The sequence below is a fragment of the Bombyx mori genome, chromosome 26 (genome assembly GCF_030269925.1).
Source record: "Bombyx mori chromosome 26, ASM3026992v2".
Classification (NCBI taxonomy): domain Eukaryota; kingdom Metazoa; phylum Arthropoda; class Insecta; order Lepidoptera; family Bombycidae; genus Bombyx; species Bombyx mori.
This window is the reverse complement of record NC_085132.1, coordinates 471,530-489,756: the sequence shown is the minus strand read 5'-3', so window position 1 is coordinate 489,756 and position 18,227 is coordinate 471,530. Positions and strand designations below refer to the sequence as shown.

The 18,227-nt window shown below is 36.8% G+C and overlaps 1 protein-coding gene across 3 annotated transcripts in view; it reads right to left on the bottom strand.

Annotated features, from left to right (window-relative positions):
• Window positions 1–18,227, bottom strand: part of LOC101745011 (complexin) — a 271,044-nt gene that overhangs the window by 15,585 nt on the left and 237,232 nt on the right. For all 3 annotated transcript variants that reach the window (XM_004932949.5, XM_062676271.1, XM_021352476.3), the window contains one exon: window positions 9,354–9,517. In XM_004932949.5, coding sequence (XP_004933006.2) covers window positions 9,354–9,517 — 164 coding nt within the window. The remainder of the gene's footprint in view (window positions 1–9,353; window positions 9,518–18,227) is intronic.

Below are 18,227 nucleotides of genomic sequence, written 5' to 3'. Positions count from 1 at the left end.
ATAAAACAACTCAAAGGGGAGAGAGAGCCCTTTCTTAATACGTCAAGAATATAAATGAGTATGCAATATGCTGTGACATCGTATGTTCGCTGAGCCGTGACGCGCGGTTTGACGCTCGCTAAATCTTACGGGGTTGTGCTCGAGAATTCTTAACGATATAAATCAGTATTCATATTACATATTCACATTTGTTTATTATTTTTTGTCATCATTGACGAAACCTATAGAGTGGTATGATTTAAGATTTATTGGTTTGCTAGTTTAGCAGATTGAAAAATTTTACATTATAAATGTTCAGAAAAAATAGTTCGCTTTATACACTAACTGCCTATTTCTGCCGTGAAGCAGTAATGCGTTTCGGTTTGAAGGGTGGGGCAGCCGTTGTAACTATACTTGAGACCTTAGAACTTATATCTCAAGGTGGGTAGCACATTTACGTCGTAAATGTCTATGGGCTCCAGTAACCACTTAACACCAGGTGGGATGTGAGCTCGTCCACTCATCTAAGCAATAAAAAAATATATATATATAACTAGCGATCCGCCCTCGCTTCGCTTCGGAAACTGTAATTTATTATTCTCCACTATTTAATGGATGTTATTATACATATAAACCTTCCTCTTCAATCACCCTATCTATTAAAAAAAACCGCATCAAAATCAGTTGCGTAGTTTTAAAGATTTCAGCATACAGACAGACAGATAGAGGGACAGAGAAAGCGACTTAGTTTTATACTATGTAGTGATGAAATTATAAATTATTCTCAAGACAATGAAATAGTTATTATTAAAATTTCTAAGTTTTTCAAATTTTTAAGCATATTCAAACTTAATTAATAATATGTCATTTTAGTAAATGAACAGAGTACCCTAAGATCCACATGATGTTAATTAGTTACCGAAACCCAAAGATATCTATAAACGTGGTATACTGGAACTAAATCAAAATCAGTACAGACTTGGGTTTGAAAATTCAATGGTATTTAACGACACCCAAGTATATTTCCGGGCTGTGTTCCACCAGTGCTCGGCCGCCTTTAGATAAGTAAGGTTTTCGAGTGTCCTCGACTGGAACGGCTTCAGAACCAATGTTTGGCTCGCGTAATAGTGTTTACTGCTTGAAAGCAGCAAAGCCTTGAAAGGCACCTCTTTAAAGATACATTTAGTGTTGAGTATTTGATGTTTCCGAACTTAGGATTTCATTTAGTGGGGGTCGCGCGGCGACTTTAACGATTTGCGATAGTTTTATCCTTTTTAGATTGTTCAATATCAACACAGCGTGAAACGAAACGCATATGCTCATTTTTTATATTACCTGTGCATTTTTCGCTCACACTGTCACACACGAATTTGGCGCCTATTTTCATAAACTTTCAATGAAAAAAAAAATTTGCTTAGATGGGTGGATGAGCTTATAGCCCACCTGGTGTAAGTGGTTACCGGAGCCCATAGGCATCTACAACGTAAATGCCGCCACCTGTCTTGAGATATGAGTTTTAAGGTCTCAGTATAGTTACAACGACTGCCCCATCCCTCAAACCGAACCGCCTTACTGCTTCACTGCAGAAATAGGCAGGGTGGTGGTACCTACCGATGATGCGGACTCACAAAACGTCCTACCACCAATAAATGTTATTTTTATTGAATTAAATAGACAATTTAATTCACAAGCAACACCGAGATACCTAAAGATATCACATTGTAACCAGTGTTTTCGGAAATGTCGTAATGTGCTCGATCGATTAAAACGTTCATAAGATTTTATGCGTTTGACGAAATTTTGCCTAAGGCTAATCTCCTCTCATGATTAGCAGCCTTGCATCCGCTGATCCTCGCCCACCGGCTCTTAAAGGCGAACATGAAAATAGGATGTCACATGTTATTGATGATAAGGTGTGTTTGCGTGTCAGATGTTATAAATTTTTAGGGATCTTTTTTAATTAAGGCTGTAGTAGGACGTTTCTGATTTGAGAGGCGCCTGATACAATACACTTGAGACGTCGACCTGATGACTTATCTGAGTAGCAGTGTATACGCCGTCAGCTCGCTGTGGCGTCCACTTAATACTAGGTGAGTTTTAAACTCATAATCTAGAAAAAATATAATACAATATAATACAAAAATATAAAACAATAAAATTATAATCGTTAAAAATCTTAAATGTTCACATGTAACTCGCAACAAAATGATAGTCATAGGTGGAATTTGAATTACCTAGGCAGATAAGTACGAATAGAATTAGAGTAGCATAGAGAGCGCTTTAAGACAAATAATGACTAGTCAATTTCTTGAATTAGAGTTAGCCTTGTAGCCGAAAGCTTACGGATCCGTGCGCCGAATCGCGTTAATTTGCGTAAAAGTTTCACTGCAAGTTTTAATTGCACGGAAACTAGGTGTGGCCCTACTCAGAGCGGGAATATTGGTCTTTGAACGAAGTTCGGTGCAGTGGCTGTTTTAACAAGACCTATTGCGCTTGTGTTTAGGAACTGGAACACTTTACGTAACAAAGTTTGTGTTGATATTGAGATGAAGGTATGATTCCAGAGAGGATGGTTTGTAAATATTGTGATCGATTTCGGCATGTGCAGCATCTTCTTCGACATACATAAGTAAAACAAAATCACTTCAAGACTGGTCGATAAGCGAAAGCGATCACGGACTATTAGTTTCTGTATGCGTTCGTTTGCCTTCCAAAACAAAAAAAAAACTATTTTACGTTATGTTATTGTTTTACTTTTTTCTTTATTAAGCTATTGCATAGCTTTTATCGCGGGCTTTAAGCGCGGCGAGCGAATCAAGAAATTCCGTAACGAAAATAAACCCTAACATCCCCACTCCGCCTACTCTGTCGCTTGCGTTCAACACATTCACACGTTGCGCTTGTTTATAGTTTGTGAATAAGCGCACCGCGTGACGTCGCACTGCATGCGCATCATGAAAAGTCTGCCCATTTCTCTCTCGCGCGGTATAGCTTATGAGTGTGAAGGGGATAGTTAATGTTTTGCTTTTGTTAATGTTTATAGATATAGCGTGGTCTTATTTTTTATTGTTATAATATTAAATTATGATTGTCTAATTATAATTGCATAAGTTAATAAAAAATGTTATGCAATAGCTTTACCGCGGCAGTCCCCGAGTACGACACGTGTTTTATTTTTTTATTTACGAGATCAGAATGAAATATCAATGTGTTCGTTAGTTTTCATCTTGTCAATCTTGGACCAACAAGAATAACCCATATACATAGTTGGTGGTAGTTACAAAGTAAAAAATTGTAAATGTAATTCTGCCACATACTTCTGCCACAGCATAAAGTAGATAGATAAGAATAGCACCTCCGGTAATAACTGTTTTAAATCGCTGTCTCTTATGAATGCGACCCCACATTCTAAATTCGCTTAAAATTACCTTTCAGTCCTTTGACGCAGACATTTAAGGCGTAAATTTTATTAGGGGCGATGTTCGGTGAAGCGCCTCCATTGCGAGTTAGCATAGTAATTTCACGACTAATGGCCTAGTGCAGCCGGCTGTGTACATGGAAAAGTTTTAAATTGTCAATAATTATTTTAGGTAAAATTTTGAACAAAAGTTGTTGATTAGTAGGGTTTTTTTAGTTTAGGATTTAGTAGGTTATTAGAAGATGGCTTTTACTGTTTAAATGAGATTCAAAGGGAAAGTTAACACTTTGATGTGTACAAAAATTGTTTTTTTTATTGCTACATGGGTGGACGATGTCTATGATGTCTATGGGCTCCAGTAACCACTTAACACCAGGTGGGCTGTGAGCTCGTCCACCCATCTAAGCAATAAAAAAAAAAAAAAAAAAAAAAAAAAAAACGAGCTCACAGCCCACCTGGTGTTAAGTGGTTACTGGAGCCCATAGACATTTACAACCTAAATACGCCACCCACCTTGAGATATAGGTTCTAAGGTCTCAAGTATAGTTATAACGGCTGCCCCACCCTTCAAACCGAAACGCATTACTGATTCACGGCAGAAATAGGCAGGGCGGTGGTACCTACCCGCGCGGACTCACAATAGGTCCTACCACCAATGATAACCACCAGATTATAACTCTTACGAGAAATCTAACCTTCTGATTTCATAAAATATAACGTTTCTCAAAGAAATTACGTCAAATTTTATTGTCATATACATTTATTGCTTATTAATGAAGCTACAAATAACACTTCGATCTTCAATTTTAATTTACCAAGACTTTTCCCGAGCCCATTACTTCTTTTCTATGCTTCTGGTATTGCTGAGGACCATGAGCGACGGATGACCGAATTAAAATCGATTTGGCTATTGATTTTCACTATTTAGTTTTTCTCATTTCGTATTATATTCTAAATGCCCATTATTATATTAATTCTTTAATTTAACATTACAAACTTTATCAACCACGTACATTTGATTACTGGATAGCTGACAATTCTTCTTGTTTCCTTCGCCACCAAACCAGGACAAACTATCAAGATACGCAATAGATTTTCAAAATCACAATTTCTTTAAAAACGCATTTTAAAATGAGGTCCTTCTTCAAATGAGGCTTGCGGAGAGTACTTAACGATACTGCCTATCTCTTGACTTGGCTCTGCCCCTAGCATTGCTGCAGTCCATGGGCGACGGTAACCACTCAGCATCACCATGGGCCGTATGCTCGTCTGCCTATAAGGGCAAAAATAAATAAAAAAATAGTACCTATATAACTCGCTATGAATACAGGATGTTTCGAAACCCCTTATTTATAGTTTATGTATGTACAGCGTGTTTACCTTTGTCCGTCCAATCAAGTGACTTGCGAATTCAATCTCAACAACAAACAAGATTAAATCGTAAATGTTCACGGAGCGAATATTACTGTTCAGTTATTTTATTTACGCAAACGAACAAAGGACCTCATGGTACGTCACTGACGTTAATAGAATGTCAAAGTCCATAGATACCATAAAGTTAAAACCACCGCTCAGATGGAGATGTAAGGAATCCAAGCTATCCTACCATTCATTCAGGATACATACACGCTTTGTGTTTGAAATAAGTACATACTCTATGTGAAATTTAAGAATGTCAAGTATAGAACTTCACATATCAAGTCTAGAATTTAGCAATTAACCTATTTCCAGTGTAAGACCTAGATTCTTTGCAGACCTAAGCTCTCTCAGTCGAGACTTGAACCCATTAAATTGTCAACCAGTTAAATCTCAAAAGTGAGGGTATGCGTCAAAAAGTTATGCACAAAGCGCGCGGCACTTGTTCCGATGGCTCGGCGGCCATCTTGGGTGAATTACGGGCAATTTGTGTCGCCGTAAATGTGCCTCGCTTACCGGGCGCCCTATGTTTTACTGTTGTGATAAAAGAAATAAAATCGCATTTTTGTTGATTGCTTTTCTTCGCTCATAAACAACAATCTTCTAATCCCGATTTCTAATAAAATATTTGTATTTATCCCTCGAGCATTGCTTAATTTATTCTAATACCTTTTATACACAAATTTTAAACACCTTTGACTTATTTTAATAAATAAACCTTTTGTTATGTAGGAATCGCCGTTGTCTTCTTCTCGCTAAGCTTTACGATTCTTTTTGTTTTCCTTTTATTGTTTATTTGTAAGACAAACATAATCTTCTTCAAGAATCTTACAAACTTATCTTTTTATAATCAATTAATGTACGACACAAAAGTTAATAGTTTATTAATGGATACACGAACAAATAACTCTAATATTGCTTATTTAACACAACTATATGATACTATACCTACATCAATTCACATATTTGCATAAACAAACACGCTGTACATTATACAGGGTGGTGCAACCGCACTCTGATTGTTTTTTATTGCGATATTACGTAATTTCAATTAATGAGCTACTACAAATTCTTTTCGGAATCCTTCAGCAAAATATAAACATTTATTTGTATTATTAACTGTCTTTAAATTATAATTGATGTGTAGTTTAGAATCGCGTTTAATTATTATTTTTATGACATTTTAGTCTGGATATTGCGTCGTTTGTAATGTTATTGTTGTTGTATTGGCAGAATGGCTAACATATTTAAATACTAGCGGCCCGCCCCGGCTTCGCTTGGGTAGTAGCGCTCGCGATGTGAAGAATTTTAGGTAATTTTTTTACACATTGGGTTACATTATTTGAGTTAAGGATCCCTAATTTTTTATTGAAAATATAATAAATATAGCCTATGTGACCCGGGGATAGCGTAGCTTTCCAACAGTGAAAGAATTTTTCAAATTGATTCGGTAGTTTCGGAGCCTATTCAATACAAACAAACAAACAAATCTTTCCTCTTTATAATATTAGTATAGATGATTTATACTATGTTATTGTGTACTGGCCGTGTACTTAACAATGATTTTCAACACAGTGTTCTATAACTAGAGTAGTAGCAAAGATTTGTCGAGAGGTCGTAGTTTTAATAATATTGTAAAAAGATAATTCCACCAGTCCAATCGGAAAGTACTGCTCCATAGTAAAGCTACCTGCTGTAGTAAACAGACTGCAGGGGTACATAGTCTCATAATACGTCCTACCACCAGTGGATATCATGGTCATCAGGTTTTAAATCCAAGACAAAAAGAACTATACTTCATTGCCATCCGTTTCGAATCTGGGGCTTTGATTAAGAAGCAGGTATCTGGAGCCACCACGCTAACATCGGGCCCGTGTCTAAAGGACAAGGGAAATGAAGGACTGTCAAGATTACGACAAGTATGAGAAGGGTTGTCCTTTAATTTCATGAACAAAAGGTTTAGAAGAGAGAATGGTTTTTTAATTAAAACAATCCGCCAGAAAACGCTGAAAACGTTCTGGGAATAGATTTATTTTTTGCAGAAATACACCGTAATTGTTTTGTAAATAAAATATTGAGATTGTACGTTCGGAATTTGTTTTATCGTTACATTTTATAGCTTGATAAGTTGTTTTTATAGCTTCGATGCATGAACAAGCTACCAGCTTGTGTCGAGTCATTATTTCGATAATGGGTCATAGGCATCATAATGTGAATACATTTACCACATCTTGAGACATAAGGTCGGAGTCTCATTGATATTCGAAAACGGTTGTCCTATCTATCAAACTGGAAAATATGATTGATTTGAATTCAGTCCGATGAGCATACGGTTCTTAAAATGATAGGTGGTCACCCTTACCAGGAGCACAGCCATGGTGAGCACTGCTCACAGAATCTACCCTACAATTAGATTATGTTAATGTGGGAGAGTTTGTATAGCTTCACATAGGTTAGGGGTATTGAGAATGACGGTATAATATTAGAATAATATAATATTAAAGTATAACTCAAAAACAGTTGTAAAATTATTATTTTTGTGTTTTTGGGATAGAAAATGCTAAACTGTTACTTGTTTGAAAATTGTGTAAATACCGATGCAGTTTTATAACTAACTAGCAGACCCGGCCACACGTTGCTGTGGCTAAGTTTCTAAATAACACGCGGCCGGCTATGCTAATACCAAAAATTGACAAAGTAAGAATAATCGGATTCCACTGTATTGTGTTTACTACGAAATAAATTTCACTGGTACTTTAGCCTCAGCGACACGTGGTGTTTATGCCATTAAATTGTAGCTTATGTGAAACGTTGGTATTTTTAACACAGCGCCATCTATGAGATATAAATTTCAGACAGTATTACAATTGTCTGTAAAAACTGATTTAAGGCGCCATCTGTTTTAGACTTATGAAACTTACAATTAATGACAATAATCAACATACGAAATCATTTTATTGTTAATTAATAAATATTGCGACCATTAATCGAAATAAAAGCCATTCTATCTTTCAAGTTGGATCAAACTGCACACGGTGTGCAAATTTAATTTAAAATCGGTTATGTAGTTTAGGAGTCCATCGCGGACAAACAACGTGACACGTGATTTATATATATTAAAACTAGCTGGCCCGGCAAACGTTGTTTTGGCATATACATTATTTCTAGGAAAGATAAATAACATAGATACCGACTGCAGCGTCATCTGCCAGGTTGATTTGTAAATCTTAATCATTCTCGAATCAACTTGAAGGTACACAGAAAATTTTATTTAAATCGATCCAGCCGCTTAGGAGTACAAACACACGCACACAAGAAATATATATATATTAAGACTGTGATTATATCAATCACAAAACAAGCTTACAGTCTAAAACTGCCCATCTTTTAATTAACGGCAGAATTGATGGAGTCATCGTGGGACTCAAAATGTCAGGCTGTCCGCCACGCGTCCACAATTAACAGCAGTCCACATGTGGGTCAAGTATCTCGCGACTACTCCTCGGAGCGACGGGTAATTCGTTGTGGAGAGCAGTCAGCATGAGCACGTCAGTTAATAGGTATCGTTGAAAACGTTTTCATTGCGCGTGTAGAGTGTGTGCTTGATCTGTGTCAATTATTCTCTTTCATCAGTTGTTTTGTAAATTTTTTCAACGTTTTGCGATGAGTGCTCTCTCAGTGTGAGCCGTTGATATTTTTATAATGTCTCGGGAATTTTTTTGTTGCGGCTTGTCTTGTACACAAGACGAATTAGCTACACAAGAATGACAGTTTTTAATCTGGTCCGCCTAAATTCCCGGATACAATCAAAGCCGCAGAGTTAACAGCTTTGCTTTTTCTATAACATAACTTGTTTTTGTGTTGTAGGCTTAGAATAGCATCACCCATCTCTTCCTTTAGGTGCTGTACAGTGAACAAAGGGTTTAACGGAGAATGATAGAAGTATTTTTAGAATCACAGCGCAGTGTGACAGTTGTAAGGTCGCAAGGGTAGAAAGCGCCATTCCGCCTATTTTTGAAGGAAAATTGTCATGCGTTCCGGCTCGGAGGTGGGATAACTATTATACAACGCAACCGTGACTTCGATCTCGTATGGAAAGTGGTGTCATTGAGGTTGTCATGTTCATTAAGTCATTCGTCCTGTCCCTTAGACTCATAGTGGAGAAGTTCTCTTTATCGCAAATGACAGATTAAAATCTTTTTAATATTTTATTGCCTAGATGTGTGGACGAGCTCACAGCTCACCTGGTTGTTAAGCGGTTACTGGAGCCCACAGAAATCTACAACGTAAATGCGCTCCCACCCTGAGATATAAGTTCTAAGGTCTCAGTATAGTTACAACAGCTGCCTCACCCTTCAAACTGAAACGCATTACTGCTTCACGGTATAAATAGGCAGGGCGGTGGTACCTACCCGTGCGAACTCAAGTGGTCCTACCAATAGTAAATCGATGTGTACATGTTGTTAAGCCAAATTCACTATACGTAATTCTTCCGAAAAGATGTTTGGCTTGAACCTTGCAGAATTCAGTATGAGCTCACCTTATCCCTGATCTCCTGGCGCATCTTCTCTCGCTCTTCCTCCATCTTGCGGTGCTTCTCCTTGCGCCGCTCCTCAGCCTCGCGGATGGCCTCTTGCCGCTCACGTTCGGCTTCTTCTTCCTTTTCCTTATCGTCGCTGTCATCGCCATCACCGCCGACTGCGCCTATGGACAATTAATGATCTTGATTTAATTTCATAAATAATAAAATGTATTTGTTGGTTTAGCCATCTTTATAGGAACAAGATTCTCTTGTGAATTCGCACGGGTAGGTACCACCGCCTCGTCTATTTCTGCCGTGAATGCGATTCGGTTTGAAGGGTAGGGAAACCGTTGTAACTATACTGAGAGCTTAGAACTCATATCTCAAGGTGGGTGGCGCATTAACGCTGTCGATGTCTATGGGCTCCAGTAACTATTTAACACTAGGTGGGCTATGAGCTCGTCCACACATCTAAGCAATAAAAAAAAATTAAAGTAAAGATAAGTATTAGAGATGGATATGTATTGGGACAACACAAGGTATGTGAGAGCATTGCCATGAAAACATTCCTTTCCGCTGAACAACCTAACAGAATTACTAAGCAGATTCGCTTCGATCCGGTTTCATCCGGTTCGCGGCGGTTTCAAGATGGCTGCCGCCATTCAAAAATCTATTACACGTCAATCTGAGCATTTGTCAGGGCGCGCCAGAAGTGTCCCGATACACGCATTTGGTACACACGGCGAGTGGAGTGTATTCGATATTATGTTTTGTTACTAGGAGACTGTTATATGCGATGCTCGATACATAGTTTTAGAAATATGTACCAGTACTGTGAAAAGCAGTCCTATTGATAAAAATGTGTTTTGTAAATTCAATTATTAATACTAAAATATAATTTTTATAGATGACATTTTATTATTATTATGTATAAAAGCATATTTTCTATTAGTTCCCGTTATGTTGTTATACTGGCTCAGATAATAGAGTTTCTGAATACTAACGTGATTTTTTTTTCAAAATACTTTAACTTCAAAAGCGAGTTAAAATAATACAATGATTGGAGTCTCCTTTTAAGCGTTCAAGCCTGTACTAGGATACTCCAAGACTTTTTATGATTGAAGGATTACTGGTGGCCCGGAAGCCTTTCCAGTTTCACCAGGACAGGTGAGCAAGCAAAGGCTCAGCCAGGACGGACCCGATTAATACTAAGCGGTATAAGACATGAATGTCGCTTTGAGATATCATGTTACAGTTAGATCGCATGTGTAACAATGAATTTTAATCCATTATAGTGGTAATGTTAATGTCATCTAGATAAAGCCTTTAAAAGAAATATTCTTGAAAAAAATAACTGGATAGCTGGATGTGTACTTTAAGTATAAAATGTTCGATGAAATACTAATTTTACATGAAGCCCTTCATTTAGTTTTATTGTAATTGCATGATAAAACTGTGGGTTCAATCAAATTCGAATCACAAAAACCTCTTGCAAATTCAAATTCTATTCGGTAAGCGGTTGTATCCGCTCTAATCCGGTTTCGTTCAGTTCAGCGAACCAACATGGCGACCGGCTTTCAATCTATTTCATGTCAACGTGTACATTGACTATGCAAAATGTCAGGCGAAGCGTTAACTATCGGTTTTAGTCTGAAACAGTTTTCTAAAGTTGTGGTTTTGATTTTATAGATTGCATCATAATATTAAACAGATTTATTGTGGCTATGTCGGACTATTCTCTTGCGATCAAAGAAAACTATGCTTTTTTTATTTTCCTTGTAGGCAGTTTATCGTACCGACCGTCTGATGGTAAGTTATTACCGTCGCCCATGGACTTCTGAAATGCCAGGGGTATTGCCAAGGCGCTGCCTATCGAAAGCCAAGCCGCTACCTACCTATTTGCCACCAGCTGGACTGGGAGACAGGGTAGTTAAACATAGGTGAAAATCGCATTTTACTAATAAAGTGGTAAAAAAAACCTACTGTATCCGAGTAACTATTAAATAACCTTTTACAATACACACGGGAAGAGGTATATAGAGGTATATGCTATTGTAGCTCAACACACAGTCAAATTATACAAATGTAGAAAAGTTGCTCTCGGGTTGTCCAACGTTATTCGTGAATACACTATATCGGATTTTTGTTTTTTTTATTGCTTAGGTGTGTGGACGAGCTCACAGCCCACCTGGTGTTAAGTGGTCACTGGAGCCCATAGACATCTACAACGTAAATGCGCCACCCACCTTGAGATATAAGTTCTAAGGTCTCAAGTATACTTACAACGGCTGCCCCACCCTTCAAACCGAAACGCATTACTGCTTCACGGCAGAAATAGGCATGGTGGTGGTATCTACCCGCGCGGTCTCACAAGAGGTCCTACCACTAGTGAAATGAGAAGTTGAGAACATGCGATACGTGCCTAGTGAGGGTGACGGTATTCTTCTACTCTATTATTTTTACATTTTTAAAACACGTACACTATTGTTTATGTCACCTCTTTGTCGATTAAAAAAAATATATATATATATATTAAAAAGTGATTAATAATGCTAGTGTTCTCGCAATTATAAACTATTATATTCAATCGTTGTTACTGATACCTATAAATTATGTTCATATATTATGTTATGTTATTGGCTTTTCCTGAAAACAAAATTGCTAATAGTAAAAAAGATCATCAATAGTATGTAAACAAAAAAAAAGTGAGAAAAGAAAGATAGCCGGTTGCCAAACAGATGAGAATATGAAACTTAACTTTTTTGTCTGTATTTATATATAAATATAACTGTTTTACTCATCAAGCGACATGAATATTAAATTTCTAAAACACATTCTTCAGTGGTCGGTAGCAGTCGGTAATAAAACGTAAGGCTCCCCTATAAAGACACCCAACAATGCCGAAAACCCGACCTGTCTAATGGCGGAATTAAATGAATTCCAACACCGATGATGCTTTTACAATTCAATTTCAGCGGCGCCTGTTCAATAACCGATCTTATTATGAAAAAGGCACTCGCCATTCAAATCTAATTGTCGATCTGAACTCAAAGATGCCATGAGCAGAATATTCTATTTTTTTTTTACTGGAAAATTGAAATTTTTTCTTGCGCGTCGTAGAATTAATTTAAAATTTTGTGGAATGCATTGACTCGACTTCTCCAGAACGTAAGAGATATTGATTGTGCAAATGTTTGCAGTGTAAAATAAATAAATTGAAATATATTTTTAAGCTATTGCATAGATTTTATCGTGGGCTTTGAGCGCGGCGACCGAATCAAGAAATTCCGTAACGAAAACAACCTCTCCGCCTACCATGTAGCTCGAGTTCAACACATTCACACGTTGCGCTTGTGTAGTGTTTGTGAATAAGCGCGCGGCGTGACGTCGCACTGCATGCGCATCATGAAAAGTCTGCCCATCTCTCTCTCGCGCGGTCTAGCTTATGAGTGTGAAGGGGACAGTTAATGTTTTGCTTTAGTTAATATTTATAAATATAACGTAGTCTTATTTTATTATTGTTTTAATATTAAATTATTATTGTCTAATTATAATTGCATAAGTTGATAAAAAATGCTATGCAATAGCTTTACCGTGACAGTCCCCGAGTGCTACACGTGTTTTTTTTTACCGGTCCTTCTACATACTTACTTCAGTTATTGTTTACGCATTTTGGTAAAAAATTAGATTCAAGAAATTCCCAAACTAATCTGCAAGTGCATTATTAAGTGTTAACAACATATTGCAGCATGTGTGTGTCGCAATACATACACACTCAAGTTTCAAAAGTTCATAGACATTAGGAAGTGAATGGTATCGCCCAGCTTGAGATTTAATGTGGAATCTCCAGTGGTATATACCAATAATTCTTGCCAGAATCAGGTATGATGATGGTATCTATGCATGCAGCTCGACCATACTCTTGGACACCAGTTAATCTTAAGGAAATTAAAGAAAGGACAATTTTTAGATGGAGAAATTTCTAGAGGATCGGATATTGCTGCAAGAAATGAGATTGGCGATACGTTTGCCAAACTCATTTCTTCTGACTAGAGTAGATCGGGATGGCATATCCGTACCCAGCGAAGATAAGCCGGATGTATTATTATCAGCGCGCGATCCTTTTTACCTTAGATCTTAGCATGTAACAAGGTAAATGTGTTTCCGATACAGCTTACAACTTTTTGGTAAATTTTGCATATTTACTGGATGGCCTTTTTTGAATGTTATATAACTATTACCAAATTACATTTAAAATTTTCCTTATTACCGCCTATCAATCGGATCTAGAATGAATTTCCCACCACTGTACTCCGAGCACTGGATATATTTACAAATGAGATTTGAAAAGACTCAGTGGTGGACGGTGTATGGAGTCAGTCAGTCCCTGGAATGGGCGATGTTAGGCATTTCTGTACGGGATAGAATGCGCAATACCGAAATCTGCAGAAGAACTGATTTGACTGACAGTGGAAGTGGGTCGGCCACATATGCCGTCGCACTGTCAATCGGTGGGACACAAAAGTATTGAGGTGGATACCTCGTACTGGACGTCGTAAAGTGGGCAGACAGCCAACGAGGTGGACCGATGACCTGGTCATAGTGGTTGGTAGAGACTGGATGAGAAAGGCAAGAGACCGAAGAGAATGGGGTGCATTCGAAGAGACCTACACTCAGCATTAGGTGGACGCGGGTTGAACAGGAGAGTGATGAACTTGGCTATTTCTTTTGTTTTCTTGACGTCCATGAGTGACGACAACTGCTCACCACCAGGTCAAGCTCGTCTACAATGACATGAAGACATGCATGCATGACATGTGAAAATGCTATCTACATAAGTATTGTACATATGTACATGATGTAGGAACGCTCGGCACGCGATTGAAGCTAGTATAAGGCTTCTACGTGTAATTTAATTTCTATCTAGACCTATATTCAATTTTATGTATGTTAGCCTAGAAACTTCGATTCGCTAACTTCGCTTCACAATATAGTTATTTTAATGAGTAATAATAAAACTTTCTAGGTCTGCAGATAATTACGGAACTTTACAGCATAACATAGATTCTAAGGGTTTTTTTTCCTACAAATGTCGAGGTGCTTTGTAGGGTTGCTGATGTATCCATTAAGGGAACATCACCCTTGAGATATGAATGAGGCCATAATCTCATTTTCATTTTGTTTTCATAAGTGGATGATGTCCAATTAGTGATAAGTTATTACCAAAGCGCAAAAACGTCAGGACATTAATGCCGTCACCCACCTTGAGATAAGAGATAACTGTCAACCCCTCAAACTGGAACTCAGATATTCTTCACGACTAAAAGGATGGCAGGACTATGATACATACTCTAGTAAATAAAAAAGTGTATTATAATGAATAAAGAAAATATTAGAACTCTTTCGAGTTTCATTTATAACGTTTTTTTTTATTGCTTAGATGGGTGGACGAGCTCACGGCCCACTTGGTTTTAAGTGGTTACTGGAGCCCATAGACATCTACAACGTAAATGCGCCACCCACCTTGAGATATAAGTTCTAAGGTCTCAAGTATAGTTACAATAGTTGTTAATATTTCATGGAATATAAATAACTAAATACATAATATTATAATATATATATATATGTATGTAATATATGTATGTATTTAAAAATGGCGTCTGTCGGAGGATGTGAGCGCCGATGTAGTCACACACATTGGCCGTGTAAATTTCGGAATGTTATGATTTTGTTTTTTTAATGTAGAAGACATATTTTGCGTGTATTAAATAAAGTAGAGACAACATACGTTACGCTGTAATGACGGTGTCATATTAAATCTGATTTCAATAACAACGTTGATGTCGGGTCGCGTGTCGCGTGTCGCGTCAAGTTACGCTCTAATTAATTTCACGACTTTGTTTGTTTGTTATTAACAGCAAAATTGATAATAACATCTTTTATATCTTACTTTATGATTTGTTTACCGTTTCGTAATCTTTTTTTTTATATGCGTGCAGATGAATCTAAGAGTTGTTGGGCGGTAAGCGGCCAATCTGGTGCTATGCGATTATTGTATTATATTGACACTGTAAAGTGGATGTCGAGCATGTAGTTGCCATTGTTACTGTCAGCCTAGAACTCATGAATATTTCGGGGAGGTATAGGAGATATGGTGGTGCCTATCGGAGTGTATCTTTGTGAAATAAAACTAAAAATTGCAACTAATATCTCAAGGTCGGTGACAGTATTCGGGATATGATACCTTTGTGGGACATTAATCACTTAACCTTAGTAATTAGGAAAACAATGCCTATTCGATGTATGTTCAATTCAGTTTGATTGTATTCATAGCTTAATACGTTAAAATATTGTTTTATTCTGGATCCATCTTACCAACAGCATCTTCCGAATTATCTATTGTACATATCGACGCTTGAAAGGCAAACGTGACTAAGCGACAATAACTGCTTTGTACATAAATGATAGGCAATAATCATATTCGATGCGCAAAAAAATATATTTCTAATCATTTCAATCCTACAGCTACTAGCTAGATTCTACTGAAGCTAGATTCGTTAAAATAAATTTCGTTTTCAGGTATTTCAACTTTAAATTAGTCTACTGTAAAGTTCACGCATTGTCGCTTAGTCGCGTTTGCCTTTCAAGCGTCGATATGTTTTGTTCTTGCTTCTTATGTGAAAAAAATGTATGATATTTAGCTAATATGTCATAAAATAATAATAAAATTATTAAACTTTTACAATCGTCTTCTAGTTAATAACATCAAATGTTATCTTTTACAATTAAGGTGAACATGGTTCGTAAAAATGGAAAGTGGGTGAGTGAATTTGAACGATACAACATTTCTTCGATTTTTATACCAAAATATTTGATTAGATTTACAAATTAGCCCGGCAGATGACGCTGCAGTTGGTATCTAGGTTATTTATCTTTCCTACAAATATTTTATATAGCAAAACAACTTTTGCAATACTAGTTGGCCCCCAGCTAGTATTGCATATAATAAAATAGAATACAAATACACTAATACCGCTGGAGGATTCTTACATTATCAAATCGAAATAGGTTCTTTTGTAAATTATGGGTCAGATTATGTTTGTACATCTTTGTATTCGAAGAAAGATAATAACAGAATAATGTAATACCTTTTTCTTTACCTATGGGACGACCCGGATGATGTCTGGGCAGTGGATATGGGGCACGAGAGGAGCGATTTAATAAAATATACCTTATGGGATATTCTTTCACTAAGTAATAATATTTTTTATTGCATATATGCGTGAACGAGCTCAGAGGTCATCTGGTGTTAAGTGGTTACCGAAGCCCATAGACATCTACAACATAAATGCCGCTACCCACCTTGAGATATAAGTTCTAAGGTCTCAGTATTACAACAGCTGTCCCACCCTTCAAGCCGAAACGCGTTACTGCTTCACGGCAGAAACCGGCAGGGTGGTGGTACCTACCCGTGTGGACTCACAAGAGGTCCTACCATCAGTAATTACGGAAATTATACTTTTGCGGATTTGATTTTTATTACACGATGTTATTTCTTCACCGTGGAAGTCAATCGTGAACATTTTGATAAGTACGTATTTCATTAGAAAAAATGGTACCCGCCTGGGATCCGAACACCGGTACATCGCTTAACACGAATGCACCGGACGTCTTATCCTTCAGGCCACGACGAATTCAAATAATTGAGTAATTAATATATTGAGCATTGATTATAGTATGTTTTAAGCCCACATATTCTGGGCGGAATGAGATCAAAGTAATAGAAAGATAACTAAACTTCATTTCTGAGTGTGTATGGATTTATTTAACCATTAAAAATAAGATAATGTCTAGTATTTTTCATACAAAAATGTAGTTAAGCCGTATTGTATAATATGTTGTATTTAAATATCCAATTATTTTAATGTACTCAGTATCGGCGGCAGATGACAATGCATCAAACAGTAAGTCTTTTTCATCAACACGCTCCCTCTTATGGAGTATGTTACATACTAACTCCCCGGAGCCAAAAGGGTCGTACATAATCAGGGTTAGGTCAGTCTGTCACGCGCCCTTATCACTTACGTGAGTCGTTTGTGTCACTATGAAAAGTGTATATTAGTGCCATATACACCCTGCTTACATCAAAGCTGTTGATCTTTTATTCACAAAGAAAATCCTTGATGAAAATTATGTTAGCAGAGAACTTATCTTTATTAAAATTGTTCAAGGACAGTTTCGGGAACGGGTTGAATTGAAATGAAAAGGATATTAACTTCGCATGTTAATTATCAAATATAACGTTGAAATTTCATCTAAATGACACAAACAGCCCTAAAATCTTTTGTAAGAGAGATATTATTGACATTAAGCAAACGGGTCCCAATGACAAATACTCGTAATTCAAAAGTTAACAGGGATGTTAATTTAGTTTAGTTCATTCAATCCCTATTTTGTGATATATAGTTATTGATTTTGTTAACTGTCCTTAAAATCTAATATTAAAAAAAAACTATCATTTGTTAAATTTTATCCGAATCTAACGGTAATATTTGTCCACTACATACATGTCATCAATCATTCTATATTAGTGACTGAATTACGATAAGCATGTTTACATGTTTATTTTAGCTCCTAGATTAAACAAAATGATTTTCACCTTTGTATAAATAGCGTGCGATAAAAATAAAGTTATCTTACGTTATTAAAAAGTTCTAGCGAGACTAACGAACAGCAATTCATTTTTATATATAGAGATTTAAATGTAAGATTTAAAATATTATTGGAACACTTGGTTTTTGTCGAATTTATTTTTGTCTCTAATAAATACTGCAATACATCAAGATATAATAGCGCAATAGTAACTGCGCAAATCCACACAATGATACATTG